This window comes from Astyanax mexicanus, chromosome 22 (assembly GCF_023375975.1).
Source record: "Astyanax mexicanus isolate ESR-SI-001 chromosome 22, AstMex3_surface, whole genome shotgun sequence".
Classification (NCBI taxonomy): domain Eukaryota; kingdom Metazoa; phylum Chordata; class Actinopteri; order Characiformes; family Acestrorhamphidae; genus Astyanax; species Astyanax mexicanus.
This window is the reverse complement of record NC_064429.1, coordinates 17569523-17586286: the sequence shown is the minus strand read 5'-3', so window position 1 is coordinate 17586286 and position 16764 is coordinate 17569523. Positions and strand designations below refer to the sequence as shown.

The following is a 16764-nucleotide window of genomic DNA, read 5'->3' as shown; positions in this document are numbered from 1 at the left end:
TAAACATATTTTGGTTTGTTGAACACTTTTTTGTTTACTAAATAATTCCATGTTTTTCTTCAAAATTTGGAAGACCATTAATCTAGTATTATCAAAATCACTAAAGTTAAGATGTGTCCTATGTATTAACAAATAAAATGAAGTTGACCAGAAAGAAAACATAAAATAGCTGGGGCTAATAGTATTTGCAATTTAATACATTTAATAACATTGCTGTTTTCCGACTTAAGACTGTACATGACATAAAATGTGCCATTGTTTTCATGCATGCCCATGTAATTTTTTTTATTATAAAAAAAATAGTATTCGCACAGAAAATGTATTCTGCAGATGATTGACATATTTATACTGTTTCCCATATTTTGCAAATGCCTGTATGTTTGACTGTACGCAGAAAAGCTATGCAAAGTCAAGTCACTTACCATGAACCGCTGTAAACTTAAAGTTAATACTCAAACCAGAGACATTCAGTTATTAAAGTCATAAGCTATAATTTTATAATGACTAAAGTCTTTAAAAGACAATTTCTGATCTTAGCTCACCCAAGAATAGTACAAAAGAGTCGCAGTTTATCAGAGTTACATAACTGCTTAAAGGTGATTTGACTCAAGTACTGCCATCCTTTGTTGATTTAACAGCCCTGAAAGTAAAATGTCTTCCTCTTTTGTTGCTTCACGGTGCGTGCACTGACTGGGGAAAGAAAATGAGTCGAGTAACGCTTTTGAATCAATGCCCAATTAGCCTTGTATTACAGGGCACTCAGGCACAACACAAAAGCAAAAAGGCCCATTATCTCTACTGTAGGTTTGACAGGGTGAAAAAAAATCCAGAAAATCACTCTACACCATCTGTTTCTACCCAGGGTATCAAAGCTGTGGCTTTCTACAGCAATAAATGCTCCATACCAACATTATTATGAACACCTTCTTGCTTCTACACGCATTGTCCATCTCATCATCTCTACTTACTATTATTAAGGAGCACTTTATAGTGCTAAAATTACAGACAGTAGCCCTGTATCTTTCCCTGCATACTTATTTATTATCCTCCTTTGACACATTTATTATATACATACACGCATTCATACGCATGCACAATATGCAACTACACTAGAGTATATTTTCTCTAATAAAGATCTCTCTTAAACTCAATAACTCAGCATATTACATCATTTTCATACCAAAAAATATACAACTACGTTGAAATAATAAAGCAAAATGGATCTAATCAGCCAAGTATTAAACACACTATTCTATTATTCTCCCTCTCAAAAATACAGGGAACTACAAGCATTTAAAAAATTTTAATTTTAATTTTAATATTTTGGTGAATAATACAATAGATTTTTAAGACTGTCACCAGTAATATAAATGTAATTTTATTTTGAGTAAATCTAACACTGACACTTAAAAACTGATAGGTCACATGGTTTACCCATACCATATAAGGCACACCATTAATTTTCTAATTGTCTATTTTCTTGTCTATTTTTTATACATACATTTTTATACATTTTATATATAAGGGACTTTTAATTCAGCAGGTGGGTAGCTAACTAAGTTAAGTAAAGCTAAGCTAAGTAAACAAAAATGTAAATAAAAAAAATACTTTGTTTTAAATACAAACCAGGGCTGGATATTAATCTACTCAGATTTCTCTCTCTCTCTCTCTCTCTCTCACAAAGTAAAGCGCTTCCATTTTTTTACAGTAAGCTTAGATTCCTGAATTTCTTCAGCACTAAGGCTTTAGCATTAGCGGCTAACAGTTCCAGTAGTGATAAAGGGGGTTAGGAGCAGGCTACAGGCCGATAATACTCACCTCATACAGGGAAGTAGTGAGCATGGTTAGCAGCTAATGCTAATGGTACTCCAGCTTTGATGCTGGAGAGCTAAACTGAAACTCCCAAATAACACTGCAACTTGACAGATTAGCTTTACTGCTCCTTACAACCTGATTAGTAAAGTTCATACAGAAGGCACACTGGATTCGAGGCGCACTGTTGATTTTACGGAAAAGTATTTTAAGTGTGCCTTATAGTGTAAAAATACACTGGTGATTTCAATGTTTATGTTTGTTTCAAGTAAATGTTTAAATTAATATATTTAGTAAGCAATTACTATCTTTTAAGAATACAAACTGTGCAGCAACAAATGCGCTTCTTCTATCTCTGACCTTATCTGACATGTACAAGGTGGCTAAGCTAAGAGTGGACACTGCTGTGTCTCGTTCCCAGGTAAACAAAGTGCAACTTTGTGCAACACACACTTACTACCACCTTAACGCCAGTGTCACTGCAGTGCTGCAAAATGACCCAACACCCAAATAATGCATGGTGTGTGGTGTTTCTGACCATTAAAGAACAAGGTAAAAGCAGGAGGATAATGATAAGAGTACACAGAAAAACTGATACAGGACTACAGTCTATAATTATAGAACTAGTGCTGGGTCAAGAAAGGCATGAGTAGGTTATCTTAAGATAAACATAATCACTACAGCAACTACTTCAAGCTACAGATTTATAAAAAAAATGGGAGTGAGCGTGAAATGGCAAAAACATGTAGGTGCCTGGAAAACAGCCAGAGAGAAATTAGGGTGAGGCAGACAAAATAAAACAAACACAGGGTAGGAGGAAAAAAAAGAATAGGGAAAAAAAAAAATCATACATCAAACACACAGGCAAAGAAAGCTAAGCTCATCTATCTGGCTAAGCAGCTAAGAGCTACAGTCTCTAGAAAGCAGATATATATTATCAAGAGTGCAGCGAGAAACAGACAATATGGTATGAGAGATGGAAAACAAGCACCGTTGAACATCAGCGTTTGGAGTAGCCGTGCTGGTGCGAGGTTCAGAGGGGCTGCAGCTACTGTGTGTGGAAAGGGCAGGGCTCGATGGCCACTTAAAAACTGTCAAAGCTGTTATGACTGGATGGTGCCTGAAGTGGGAATGATGGGAGAACGTGATGCCGCCATACGCACCTTTAAACTCATCAAGCATTTGCATTTGTTCCACCAATTCTGTGAAATCCTCCCATGAATCTTTGCAAAGGGCAATGGAAAAGAAAAACAAAAAAACAAACAAAACAAAAAAAAAATTGTTTCATGTGTTTCGTGCTCATCACTGGTGCTATACAAAAGCAATGCTCTTAATAAAAACTCATGATTTTGTAGCCTATGCCAGGCCATGCTGCTCTGCTTAATATTACTACTTACATTTTAATACTCCATGTTTATAACAACCTGTGTTGGCAACTTATTTCCAGCAGTTGGTTTTAAACTGGTAAATTATAAAAGTCCATAAAGCCTAAATGCCCATCTCCACTGTCAAATTAAACAACAGTCAAATTTCTTTCCTTTATGACAGTTTTAAGGATTCAGTGGCAACTGAAAGGAAAGCAAAGAAACAAATGCAATATACTAAGCCAGGAACACAAGAACAAGATATAATCATTTTAACTCATGATAACTGTATTTGTTATGATGATATAAATAACTGTGATAAACAATATAATTGCCATTTTAAGATTTAATTTGTATGTATCTATCTAAAGAAAGATCACCCTTTTCTGAACATATTTTGTGGATGCTCATACAAACTATTGTGAAGACAATATTAACTGAACAAAACAAAAGTATTTTGAGAACACTGAAAGGAGTTGCGTTTACACCACTAAAACATATAGATCAAACATGTATCTCAGACCACCTCCTAAAGTGGAGTCATAATTTACTTTATAATTCAAAAGGCTGCTCTTACTGGTATAAAGATCTAAACATCTGTACCAACATCTTCAGTATTCAGAATATAGAAATAAATAATTTGTGTGACTGTTTTGGCTATTTCGCTATTTTTATAAATAGCAAGTATATTTATAATATAGCAGTCTTAATACGTTGTCTTAACAAACAAGCTGATACCTGTCTGTCATGCTTCTTTAAAAACAGATGTCAATCAATGTATTTACACTGTTAAAACTGCAAATTGCTTTGCTGGTAAATCAATAAGCAATCTGTCTGACTCTCCATGATACAATAGAAGCATTTAACTCAGCAATTCAAATGCTTTTCTGATCGGTCATGGTTTTGAAAAAAATAATAAAACGTCAGTGCTTACAAAAACAAAAAACACATTTATTTGTATTTGCCTAGAGTTCCTCAAAAGAGCAGTTTAACATTCATGTCTATCTCAACACCACTGTGAATGTAATAGAATGATTCTTCTGTACAGATCCACAAATCAAACAGCTCTACTTCTGTAGGCACTGCTCCAGTATCTGTGGACTGTGTGTGAAATGTAGCTGAAATGTAGCTGAAAGGCTGTCTGTGGGGAACTGCTGAGTCAAATGCATTAAGACAGGCGCTACAGACAGTAGCACAGGCTGTCCATACACATAGATGTTAGTGCACAGAAAACCATCAAATGACTTACTGACTGATCTACGGTGCACAAATGCTAGTTGACTTTTGTCATGGTATCACAGATAATCGTCCTTGGAAAGACGCTAATGGGCAAGGATGGCTTGTAAGCGTAAAATGCAAATCAGCAAAGACACTAAGTGTCTAGTTGCTGCTGGTTAACTAGTAACTTTAGAGCACTGTATGTCTTTAGAAAGGATGGCTAAATTAAATTAGCTTTGTTTTTTTTTTATTCCACCCTAAATTCTGCAGCCTCTGCCATCTGTTGCACCCTTAAAGGTGGAACGAGCAAGTTAGCTAGCTTGTAATTTTTTATGCTGGTTATGAAGAAAATTGCCATTAAACATTTGAACTACACATTAAAATATGGCAATATAGTGGTTATGTAAATTTTTAACTCAAATTTGTGGGTTTCTTTAGTCGCTTGTGCCGGCATCTTGCCTAGTGATTCTCATAGCCCTCTGTTTAAGGGGCATTTAGTCCTAAAACTTCCCCCTTCTTCTCCTCCTCAAGCCTAACAAGAATTGGGACACCCTACCCCTAGATAGGAGTGCAATGTTTAGTCGGCGTAATCATCGACAATGTTGACTAAAACTAAAAACTTGGTCTTTAATATCCTCACTATGTTCCTCACAATGGAAACTGACGGCTGAAATCCCTGAAATAGCTTTTTATATCCTTCCCATAAACCATTATATTGAATAATCTTTGTTTTCAGGTCATTTGAGAGTTGTGTTTTGAGGCTCCCATGTTGCCACTCTTAAGGGAAGATGCAAAGAGGAGAAAAACTTGCAACTGTGCACCATAACCCTTTCACATAAATGGATTCACTTGTGTATGTAGGTCAAGGGTCAATGAGCTTTCCAAATTAATATTGTGTTCCAATAATTAGTGCCTAAGGTATTCAAATCAATAAAACAACAAGGGTGCCCAAAACGTATGCACCTGCCTATTTTTGTTTAAAGAATTTTTGCGAACTTTCTGTAAATCATATAAACTTAATTTCACTTATCAAATACCACTGTGTTCATCTGCAACATGATATATTTAACTGAAATCGAACAACCAATGATTTATAAAGGGAAATCCTGAAAATTATCAGGGGTGTTTAAACTTTTTCATAGCACTATACAAATGGAGGGAATGCCAAAAAATAATTCCGATTAATCGAACAAATAATCTGCATTAGTTGCAGCTCTACCCCTAGGTGTGCACGTGCAAAACAGAGGAATAGGGATGAGTGGTATGAATAAAATAGGATTGGGCCCAACACTGTTGGATATGGGAGAGAAAAAAAAACAAACAAAAAAAAAACACATGTACTCGAATCAAAATCGAATCTGAGGAGTGTTCTGCTTCCTGTAACTGCAGCAATAATCCACTACCACAAATGCACACAGATGCTACTACGATTTACCCCAGGCCACATCTCTTCCTATGTCAATTGATCACGACTCAACACAATGATATGCTGAGTGGCAATCCCGGCCTAGTCTCCAGGGTAACAGCACGCCTGTCACACTCTCGTTTCATGTTAACATATGGATGTGAGGATCTTGACTCTCTGGGGGCTGGAGAACTGATTGCACTGAAGGCATCGTCAATGACGTGTGACTTGTTGGATTTCTGGCATCAGATGACACTCCTTTGTTACTACACTGCCCATCAAATATACTTAATCTTTAAGTCATATGAAGGCTGAGCCTTGTAATTTATTTTGGCTTTAATAGGTAAGTTCCTTTTTTTTAAACACATGCCTTCACTAACATCTAACCAAACGTATCTGGCTAGAGCCCTATTCAGCAGAGTGGGACCAAATACTGATACTGTAGTATATTGCATTGTTTTTGTTTGCAATACATTATCGATACATGGTGTACAATATATATTTTTTATTGCAACACATGCACTCTAATCTTCCAATTTAGCTAGGCCATTAAGAGGCTAGTCAGCTGTATATCCCCTATTGATTGGAGAGTAAAAACCAGCACACGCCTTCTCTGACACTGCATGACTGGGATTCGAATCAGCAGTCTCCCGATCATAGTGGGAGTGCTTAGCCCACTGGACCACTCGGTGCCCCAGGCTTACTAAAGTTGCTGCTTCATTACTGCATGTAACGCTTATCAAATGAATAATGAGTAAACCTGTGGTGAAAAATATAGGTTGTCAAATTCAATAAAACTGACAAATAAATCCAGATTCACTAGTATTTGCTTATATAGGATTATTTTATCCTCTTCAGTAGCTGTAAAGAATTGTAAAATACTATCTCATGATTCATCAAGGTGGCAGAATCATCTGTGATATCATCATTGCCGTAAGATGACCTGTGGATTAGTTTTACATGGAAAGATGGAGTAACGTATTTTTGTTACAAAATGACAAAAACAAAAACAGGTTAACAAAAATTAAGATGGGAGTGGCTACTTGATTTATGTACTGCTGTCAACTGAAAAGAAAAAAAGAAAAAATAACTAGGGCTGTCCAAAATTTCAATCACAATACATTTCTTAATTTTGATATGAATTTTATGTATTATATATAATTTTGATAGTAATATTAACAATATAAAAGCAACCACCTGTAGTGTACATCATCACACAGTGATATTGTCAGGCTGAGGAGACATGCTGTAATCAGTGTACACTTAAATATAGGAAATGCATATATATTAATCTTAAATTAGCCAGCACTACATATAAGTAATCTTAAAGTAATAATGAAATTTTATAGAAAAAGTTAATAAGCCAAAACTGTTACTACAGACCTAAAATTACCCTGTGTATTTGTGTCTCTGTGCTCTAAGACCAACAAAACTAAATGCCTCACTAAGTGCCTGCATACTTGAAAAAAAATCTCTCTTTTACAGAATATAATGGAATATTAAAGGAATCAATATATAACCCAAGGTTAACGTTTTAGCTAATTTAGCAGAAGGTAAAAGGCTCTAAAATCTTTACTGACTTAGAAGCACATAATCTATAAAAATGAATGACAAGATTCAAACTGGACTAAAATCAATAAGAATCTTGGGTAATAGTTAAATTAACCCACCTGCCCATGTAAAACTAATCTCAGCCAAATAGGGCTTTTGTGTACAACTAGATCAGAATGTGAACACAAATGCTACAGTTCCTAAAACAATGCAATTTTTCATTCTCAATGCAGGTTTCTAATCTCAGGAGACAAGATATTTTTAGGAGAATATCAAGAAGCTTACTTAATAACTAAGAGTGCAAGGATCACTTCAGCACATCAAATATATTTCCAACAAGGCCTTCGAGTAGAGTATAAATAGAGTATAAATACATATAATTATCAAGAGCTGGAGGTGACAATACCTCATTATCTGCAGCTCATTTACAATTTAAAGGAGAGCTGGGTTCACATTCTCATTAGATCAATGGGATCAATCAGCCTGCAAAAATACAGTGTAAAAGAAACTATATCTAACCCTCGGTAAAGGTAATATGCTCTCATGTGATCTGATTTAAAGTATTCCTATACAGTGGAGTCTCAATTCTCAATGCAGGTTTCTAGTCTTAAGAGACAAGATCTCTCAGGAGATCTCTCTAATGCAGCTTATTTATTCATATAAAGTGCAATAATAACTGATGCAAAACTAAATTCTAAAATTCAAGTATAAATACTTTTATTCATCATGAGATGCTGAGATCTCATAGCAGCCAGAATAAAAAAAAAACTAATCATCCAAAAGTCAAAAAGATTTACAATGTAAAGGACGGCTAATTTCATATTTTTAAAGGTTATACAAACCCTATATCTAATCCTTCAGCAAGAATAATAGTAAGATGACCTCAGGTTATCTTCTTTAATGTGTATGAATAGTTTTCTATTCACTACAGATTTAGAACTGATATGCTTAATTTGTACATCATGATCACAATATACTCAAGATTTGATTAAGAAACATGAGCACAACATATGCTTTGCCAAGAATAAACTGCTATATTCTGTCTTCAAACCTTAGATCTGGGCAATATGACAATCAGGTTGTTTATTGTGATGATACACAGCTCTGAGTAAAACTGATCAACTCCACATTTGATTACAGAAAGTGTCATTGTGTAAATAGCCCTGTTTATTTGGATAAAATTGCAGCACATTTAAAATAAAATGCAATACTTTCACCATATCGTCCAGTCCTAATACTAAGACCCTTAAAGTTGATCTGTCATTACAACAGTACAGCAAATGCTAAATGTTAGTGGCAGTGGATAAGGTTGGACACGATCAAAAGGAATAAAATTAAATTGTATTCTTCGACAGCATAGTATGATAACTAAATATATCCTTGTCTGAATGTAGCATTATTTTTTCCCCTCCCAGGGCCTATGTAAGGCTGACACGCCTTAAATGACAAACAGGCACCATATAAAACCCCTCCCAGCAGGACTGAGCATAAAGATGCCTCCACCCATAACTCCCTACAACTACAATATTGGAAAGGCCTGTGGGGGGCTTCTGGGAAACATGATGGCGGTGGGCTCGGGACAGTGTGGCCCAGCATGGCTCAACATGGAGCGCACCTACCTTCATGAGCGGGCTCGGGGTCAGGCGTGAGCGAGATGTCGTTGAGCTCGCGAAGGCACAGCCACTCGCCATCCACGGACACGCGAAAGTTGCAGAGATAGATGGTCTCCCGGGCGGCCTGGGTGATCTTGTCCGTGGTGGGGGTGGGGGCCTCGCTCTGGGGCGTCAGATCAGACATGGTGACTCAGCTGCTAGCGGAGGGAGCGACGACACAACAACAACACTGCCAGCGATGGCGGCCCTCACCAAGCGCAGGGCAGAATGCCGATCAAGGGGGGAGGGGATCAGAACTCCACCCGAGCTCCTGCCAGTGGTACTCCGAATGAGCACAATGAAAAGAAAAGGGCGAAGAAAAGAGAAAGGAAAACAATAGACCGGACAAGGGCAGGACAATACAATCAAAGGCAAGTGGCTGTCACCCACGGGACGGCGAATCGGTGAGATGAAATTCTTCTTGTTGTCCTTCCCCTCAGCTGCCCCCTGCAGCAAGTGACTGAGGAGAAATCCGCCGTGTGATTAAAAGATGCCCTGCCCTCCAGTCTGGCTTAGCAAGACCAGAGGATTGAGACGCTACGGGAGGATGAGTGGCTGAGCAACAATCACAATCCCTCTCTCTCTCTCGCTCTCTCTCTCTCTTTCACTCCCTTTCCTCCTCCTCCCCCTCACAGCCCCCACTCAGAATAGGCTGGATTGGCTGTGCGCAGTGCAACCAAGTGGGTGTCGACCAAGATGGCTGCGGTGATGCTGAGCAGGATTGTGAGAGTCACGTGAGCAGATGGTGCAAGCGTACAGAGATGTATTCCCTAGAGGCCGGGCTGATGCAGGCAGGAGTGTGCTCATCGCTGATCCACTTCTCTTGGCTCCGAGAGGCTGCCTGAGAGAGGGATACAGGCTGTACTAATCAAGCCTTGATTCTGAACCCCGTGAACACTGATGTAGTGCATTTGCTGATGCAGGACAAGGGTTTTAAGGCAAATGGGGCTTTCCAAAAAATGTTGCTAATATAGTTAATTCACACTGCTTTATGTACATTCTCACTAAAGTTTGTTTGATACTCTGAAAAATCTAAGTATGAAAAAAAGCAAAAATAACAAAAAAAAAAAAAAAGAGGACAAACATTTTTTTTTCCATAGTATATGATGCATTTATTACTTATAATAATGAGTAAAACAATTCCTACCTGGGAATTATTGTTGCCTTAATACAAATTAAAAGGTACTATTAAGGGTACTTCAAAAGATGCCACAGAATAACTGTTTATGGGACCATAAAGATACCTTTCTTTAAAATATATATTTGTGAGGAATCTTTATATCAATGTTTCTTCCTAAAGAACCCATATTTTTTAAGACTGCAACAATCTGAGTCCCCTGTTCCATACAATCTGTGCTTTATGTCCAAGCAGATCACAACATTAACATTTCCACATTTCCACAACTTACTTATGTCCAAATCTGTGTGACTTCTTCAACAAACATGATAAAGATAAACCCTGTGACCCTTTTTAGGTTACATCTTGTATAAATCATCAATTTTGGTGATCACATGATGTTTAGATTACTGAACATACTGCACTATGACTGTATTACAGTCAGATCACTCTGATTATTTTAAAGGTCATCAGAGATGTAGACTACATTGACAAAAGTATAATACACTTTTTTCAGTTTATTCTGAAATTAATTGTAGGGTTGGGTATTGTTTTAAAATTTTCGATAGCGGTACCGATACAGTACTTTTTTCAATACCTTTTTCTAAATTGCAAGCAAAAATGAGCAATCTCATTTTCATAAGGTCACCAGTAGAAGCTCCATTAAATTTCTGAGAGAAAAATCAGATGCAATTTTTTACCGACTGTTACGCTGGGGTGTGATGGAGGAGGAGGACGTAAGTGCAAAGATAATCTTTTATTAAATAAACAAAACAAACACAGAAAAGAAAACAGATTACATAAACTAAGACTAAGACTGGGGTAAAGACTGGGATACAAACACTAAGATACCAGGCTAGGATACTAAGGCTAAACACTATAAACAGGATACACGGTAGAAATACTGACTAGGATACACAGACTAGAAAACACAAAAGACTCGACACAGCACGTACAAACAGAGGGGCTTATATACAGGAGGAGAGTGAGAAACACCTGGGTTAGGATGACGAGGGGGCAGGGTTACAAACAAGACACAGGTGAGAACACTAATGGTTAGGGCGGGACTAGGGCGGGGCTAGGGCGGAAACAGGTACAAAAACACAACACAAGCACATGGCAGGGAACACATGACAGGTAAACAGAGGGGCAGGAGCACAAGAGACCAAATGAGGGAGACAGACATAGGCTAGGGTGTAACACCGACAAACTCTGATCCGAAAAGTCTTTATTGCCTGTTTTAAGAGGTTTCTGTTAATATGTAACAGCAACAGACAAGTAAGTATAGGTGACAAATCATAAATTCAGTAGGTTACTGGAAGTACAACATAAAAGTGCTTATGCCAGAAAATGAATACGTCCCCATCACACCGGGGACACATTTCAACGAAAGTATAAATTAAATCTAGCCAAACAATATATCCATATATTTTCTGAACATGTAACACAATTCTTTTATCTCTATGTCAACTTGTGCACTGGCAACAACTTGGCGATACAATATGAACCACAATATGCATCACGGTGCAGGGGTTTTGATTCTATATACTGCAATTTACTGCAACACTGTAAATAAGAACATATAATAAACTGTACATAATAGACTGCATTTTATTTACAACAAAATTTAGAAAAACTGTAATGGGATAACACCATCATATGCATGAAATCTGAGTAAAAGAACAGTTTACTATTTATGCAGTTAAGCATACTGGAATTTTGAAGACAGCAGTCTATATTTTGATAAAAGGATATCTTCTTAAACCAATACATGACATTAATTTAGCTGTTATTAAACCAATGGGATGAGTAACCAAAAGCTTACTGAGTGTGATTACAAATCTGATAATCATGCTTTAAAGGACTATTTATCCGCAAACAAAAAAAAAATACGTTTAAATGTTTCTTTAACTGCTCTGACTATGAAACTACTTTGTATGTTAAATTCTGATTTATATTTAACACCTTAATTGAGCAAATCTAACAATCCAGCTCTATAAATCTTTAAAATCAAAGGACTCGTGGTTGACATTGTGCATTAATCATTAATTGTCAGGCAGTGGAAATGGTAAACAGCATCAGGTTTCTTGGCACAGCCACTCTCAAATGGGACCATTTAAGTATGAAAAAATGGTTTGTTGAGCCGTCACAGAACTATTGCCTTTACTAAAGAACTCCTGAACCCAATTTTTAAGAGCTTATAGTGTCTTATAATGATGAAATCTGAGCAAAGAATTAACCTACACATGAAAAAACACTATGTAAATGTACCAGTATATAAAACAAACATACCCTTTCACAATGTACATTCACTGGCATAAAGTTAATTTACTCCTCATCAGAATTTCTATTACTGTGAATAGTAGAATTAGAAACTGCACTGAAATGTTAGTAGAAAATGAATGCCTATGATTATTCGCATAACATTAACAGTGAAACATCCTTTTCAACAGTTTAAGTAGGAGTACACTGTAAAAAGGCCACGTTCAGCCAATTTTAAAGATTTTAAAACTGTCAGACTCCTCAAAACTGATATGCAAAGGGGTGGATCAATCATGCTTTGGGTTTGTGTTACAGCCTGTGGAAAAGATTACATTTCAAAGCTCAAGAAAAATCCTGGAAGATATCAGATTGTCTGTAAACCAAATGCTAAAGATGAAAAAGGATATCTTCTACAGCATGATAATGATTTTAAACACACCTCAGACTCTACAATGGACTACCTCAAGAAGTGCAACCTAAATGTTTTGCCATGGCCCTCAAAAGCCTTCAATGTAAACATCATTGAAGGCCCCCCCATCATGCTTGTAGACAACAAAAACGCAGTGCATTCAAGACAGCCCCAGAATCTCACAAAACTAGAAGCCTTTGCTAGTAGCAAAGAAACAAGAACTGAAAGACTCTGGGCTTAACTGACAGCATTCACGAGCTGCCACATTACCACAGGGACTGCTACGAAATACTGAAACAAGGGGTCAAGCAGCCTCAGGTTACATTCACATTAACAATTAGAGGTTAATTCAAAGCTCACACAGGATTCTTATGCACAAGTCTCTTTAGTTGACATAGAATGATGCAATAAAGGACAAACAAGAGAAGAGTTCTGCAAACAACGGTGAACAAAAAACATCTCCATATGCACAACACAGCAATCTAGGAGGCAAACAACAGCAGAGGTCTATGGAGGGTTCAACTGCTTTTAACCAAAGAACAGAAAGCTGAGGCTATAGTGGACAAAAGCTCACCAGAAAAAAACTAAGCTGAAGAAATGTAGACTGGTCTCATGAAATTCAAATTCTGCTGAGGCACCTGACTACAGACGGGAAGATCAGAATTTGGCAGTAAAAGTGTCTGTGTCAAAAGTGGTAGAGGCAGTGTAAAAATGGCACACTTTGGGTTTCAAATTAAGTCAAGAGGCTTTTATTGTCACGATGCCATTGGCCTATAGTAGGCAAATGTTAAGCCAAGCAACTTCCATCATAATACACTTCATGCAATAGTGTCATTTTAATGGCATCAATTGTAATCTATACCAGTATTTCTCAAATCTGTTTCTGGAGACCCAATGTCCTCACCCACTGTTTTCTCTGCTCCCAACACACCTGATTCAACTAATCAGCTCATTAACAGCATTGAAATGTGCAGGTCTGACAGAATTAGACCACCAATATTCTTCAGTGCAGGTTTACCCTGTTTATTTAATTAGTGCCACCACATGAAGAAATGAATCAGTGACTCAATTAGAAGTAACTAAATTAGGAGTGAGTCTTAAGAGACATTTGAGCACCAAATGTTAAAAAAAAAAAAAAGATAGACACTATGCATTGATACAATCTATATTGTAATTGATATAATCTATACAAGCTATATTGTCCCTCCCCTTCTATACTAAAGTACTATTGGTGTAAACGTGAGCATCACAGCAGTGGAACAGATCAGTGTCAGAGAAGTGTGTGTTTTTTTTTTTTGAGGGACAGGAGAAAGTATACCAAGAGGCACCTATCAGAACTGGAATATGTGCCTAAAGAAAACTGAAGAACCAAAAAAAATGATAAAATCATAAGTAGCACGCACCATAAAAATTGTCTGAACTTATGTACCCAACACCCATGTTTAGCAGTGATGTTCATATACTAACAGTAGCCTAAACATCTTTGTAGATGAAGCAGAATTAGGCAACATGTTAGTAGCTATGGTTATACATAGTACGTACGTGTAGTAGCACATATTCCATATTCACATTTAGTGGCGTATGGAAAGATCACTGAAGATCACATGGCCACTAAATGACACTAAATGCTGTTGTTGTCCATCCCGAAAATTCTACCTCTGTATGTAACAAGCCAACGTGCAACTCAAACAAGTCAAACAAGCACAATTCCTAAACTCTGACTGTTGAAGTGCTGCAGCTGTTCTCCCTCCTGCAGGCTGTAATTTCCGGGAGCGGCAGACCACATGATCTTGTGGTTGACAGGACACCTACAAGAGCTGCCTCACCCAGATACAGGTGCTTCAACTGAGTCTGGCTTTGTTACGAACACCATTGCCAAAACCTATTGTATATTCTAGGTCTTGTATTCTGGACCTTACATCAAATCCACAATAAAGCCCTATCCAGACAGGATTTGTTTCTCATTTATGGGGGGTCCTCTGGGATTTTATTCCCGTCCGGAACAACCATGTATGCGTTTTTCTCAGGCATCCTCTAAGAAAAGAACGGGCTGAATTACCTACTGTTTTTCGCTGAACTCCATAGTCCTCCGGTAATTTTAGTCCTGAGTTAAGTCACCTCGCGTTTAATAAAACAGCTATTTGTCCACTGCTACGCACACTTTGACCGCGTGTTTCCAAGGAGATCCACAAAAACTCAACAGCGAGTGGAAATGGAGGAGCTACTGAATGCACTCTCATGTGACAAAAAACATGCACAGTAGGAGTTCACTTTGGACAGTCAGTAGCCTATATACACTTAACTTTGTGTGTTGACTAAACCTTACAAAAGTTAATAAGATTATCCAGTGAACAACAAATAGTGACTTGACATTAAGAATGCACCACAATTACTAAAATTACTCGGCCGAAAATTCCTTTCAAAGAAGGCAAACAAGTGAAAAAGCGTTTTTGCTAAACATTTAAATTGCAATCAGAGGCATGAAGTGAGGCACTTTTTACAATGACATTTGTTTAAAAATGGTTACTTTTGTAATTATTTGTACAATAATTGAACATGACTTTGTTTTTTCACATATAAATGTTATAACAGTGAACAGTATTTTAGCCAGTCAAACAATGTTTACAATAAATTATAATAGCTAATATAGGTATTTTGGTAATAAATTAAGTTATTTTTGAGAAAATATATATCGTCCACAAAAAAATGTTGTTATCGTGACTGGACCAGTTTTAACATTTATGCAGTGGTGAACGAAGTACCAACATCACTTGAGAGTGAGAAATTTTGATTCAGTTCATTAAACCGACTCTTTCGTCAACTTAACTCATCAAACAGAAAACACTTATTAGGAGGTCAAGTTCATTCAAATTATTAACACCCTCATAGTGTTAAACACTATGATAAATACCTTATTAGTTTTAAATGAAGGGAAAATTGAGTCTCTTGAATTTAGGCGAACTAGTTAACAAACTTAGCTTAGCTACTTCTTGTCCCAGACTAGTTAGCTAGCGTTAGCTAGCTACTGAATCAGGAACCCACTACAGATCCAAAGCTAACCTAGCTTAAGTAACGAGCTGTTAATGTATTGTTTTCTTATCTGACTGCATTGAGAGTTAAAACACATATGTATTTTGCAGAAATCTTAAATCTAGCTAGTTACCCTAGCTAGCCAAGTGAAATCAGCGCTGAATGTTTATTTGATTCACTGAACCGACTCCCTACGAGTCAGTTTTGCACCGCTGACATTGAAACCTAATCCAGGGCTAAAAGAGTGTAAACAGACAGCAGCTCGGAGACGGAGAGCTGCAGCAGCAGCAGATCAGAGAATCACTCACTTTTCGGCTTCCTGCTCCTCTCGATGTGGAACTCATACTGCCCTGAGACCACGGTGGGGAGGCTGGGGGCCGGTCCGAGCTTCCCGAACTGAACGTTAGCAGAGCTGAGCGCTTCTTTAAAGTAGATCACGGAGGTCGGGGAGAAGGACTCCTCCGGGCTGCTGGCCAGGTGTCCGTTGTTGTCGGGGCGGTGAGGCGGGCTGGCTCCGGCCGCGGACTGCGCGGTTAAACTTTGGGAAAGTTCGCTGAGCCTGGGGTCCGGCGGAGATGAGTCCGGGTCCGCCATTTTCCGTTAAAACTCATGTGACTCTCTCTCTCTCAGCAGCGGCGGCTCAGCTCCGTCACGCGACCTCGCGGATTTAACCCTCTCCGCGCTAGTTTAACACTCCGCGCGCCGCTGTGACCGGGTATAGTGAAGAATATACCCGCAGCAGCTGTTCTCTCCGTTTCGGTTCCTTCAGAAACAACAACAAAACTCAGCAGCAGCAGAGGAGCGTCACAGAGCGCGTGACGCAGGCGCGCGAGGGGCGGTTTAAAAGTGCAGAGAGCGCGAGCCCGCCGCCTCACCTCCGCTGAGTCAGCAGCAGCAGCAGCACTTCACCCTGGACTGAGCCAAGCTCGCGCCTCTGTTTACTA

At 38.0% G+C, this 16764-nt stretch overlaps 1 protein-coding gene across 6 annotated transcripts in view; it reads right to left on the bottom strand.

Annotated features, from left to right (window-relative positions):
• The window catches only part of rufy3 (RUN and FYVE domain containing 3), a 29627-nt gene extending 13096 nt beyond the window's left edge, over window positions 1-16531 (bottom strand). The window contains exons 1-2 of one of the 6 annotated variants that reach the window (XM_022664859.2): window positions 8970-9681; window positions 2976-3035 (exon numbers count right to left, since the gene is read on the bottom strand). In XM_022664859.2, the coding sequence (XP_022520580.1) occupies window positions 2976-3035; window positions 8970-9147 (238 nt within the window). In that variant the 5' untranslated portion in view covers window positions 9148-9681. Of the gene's footprint in view, window positions 1-2975; window positions 3036-8969; window positions 9682-16128 lie in introns of those variants that run through there. The other 5 variants (XM_022664858.2, XM_049470825.1, XM_015607981.3 and 2 more) reach the window with 5 other exon arrangements.
• Window positions 16532-16764: the final 233 nt, after the last annotated feature.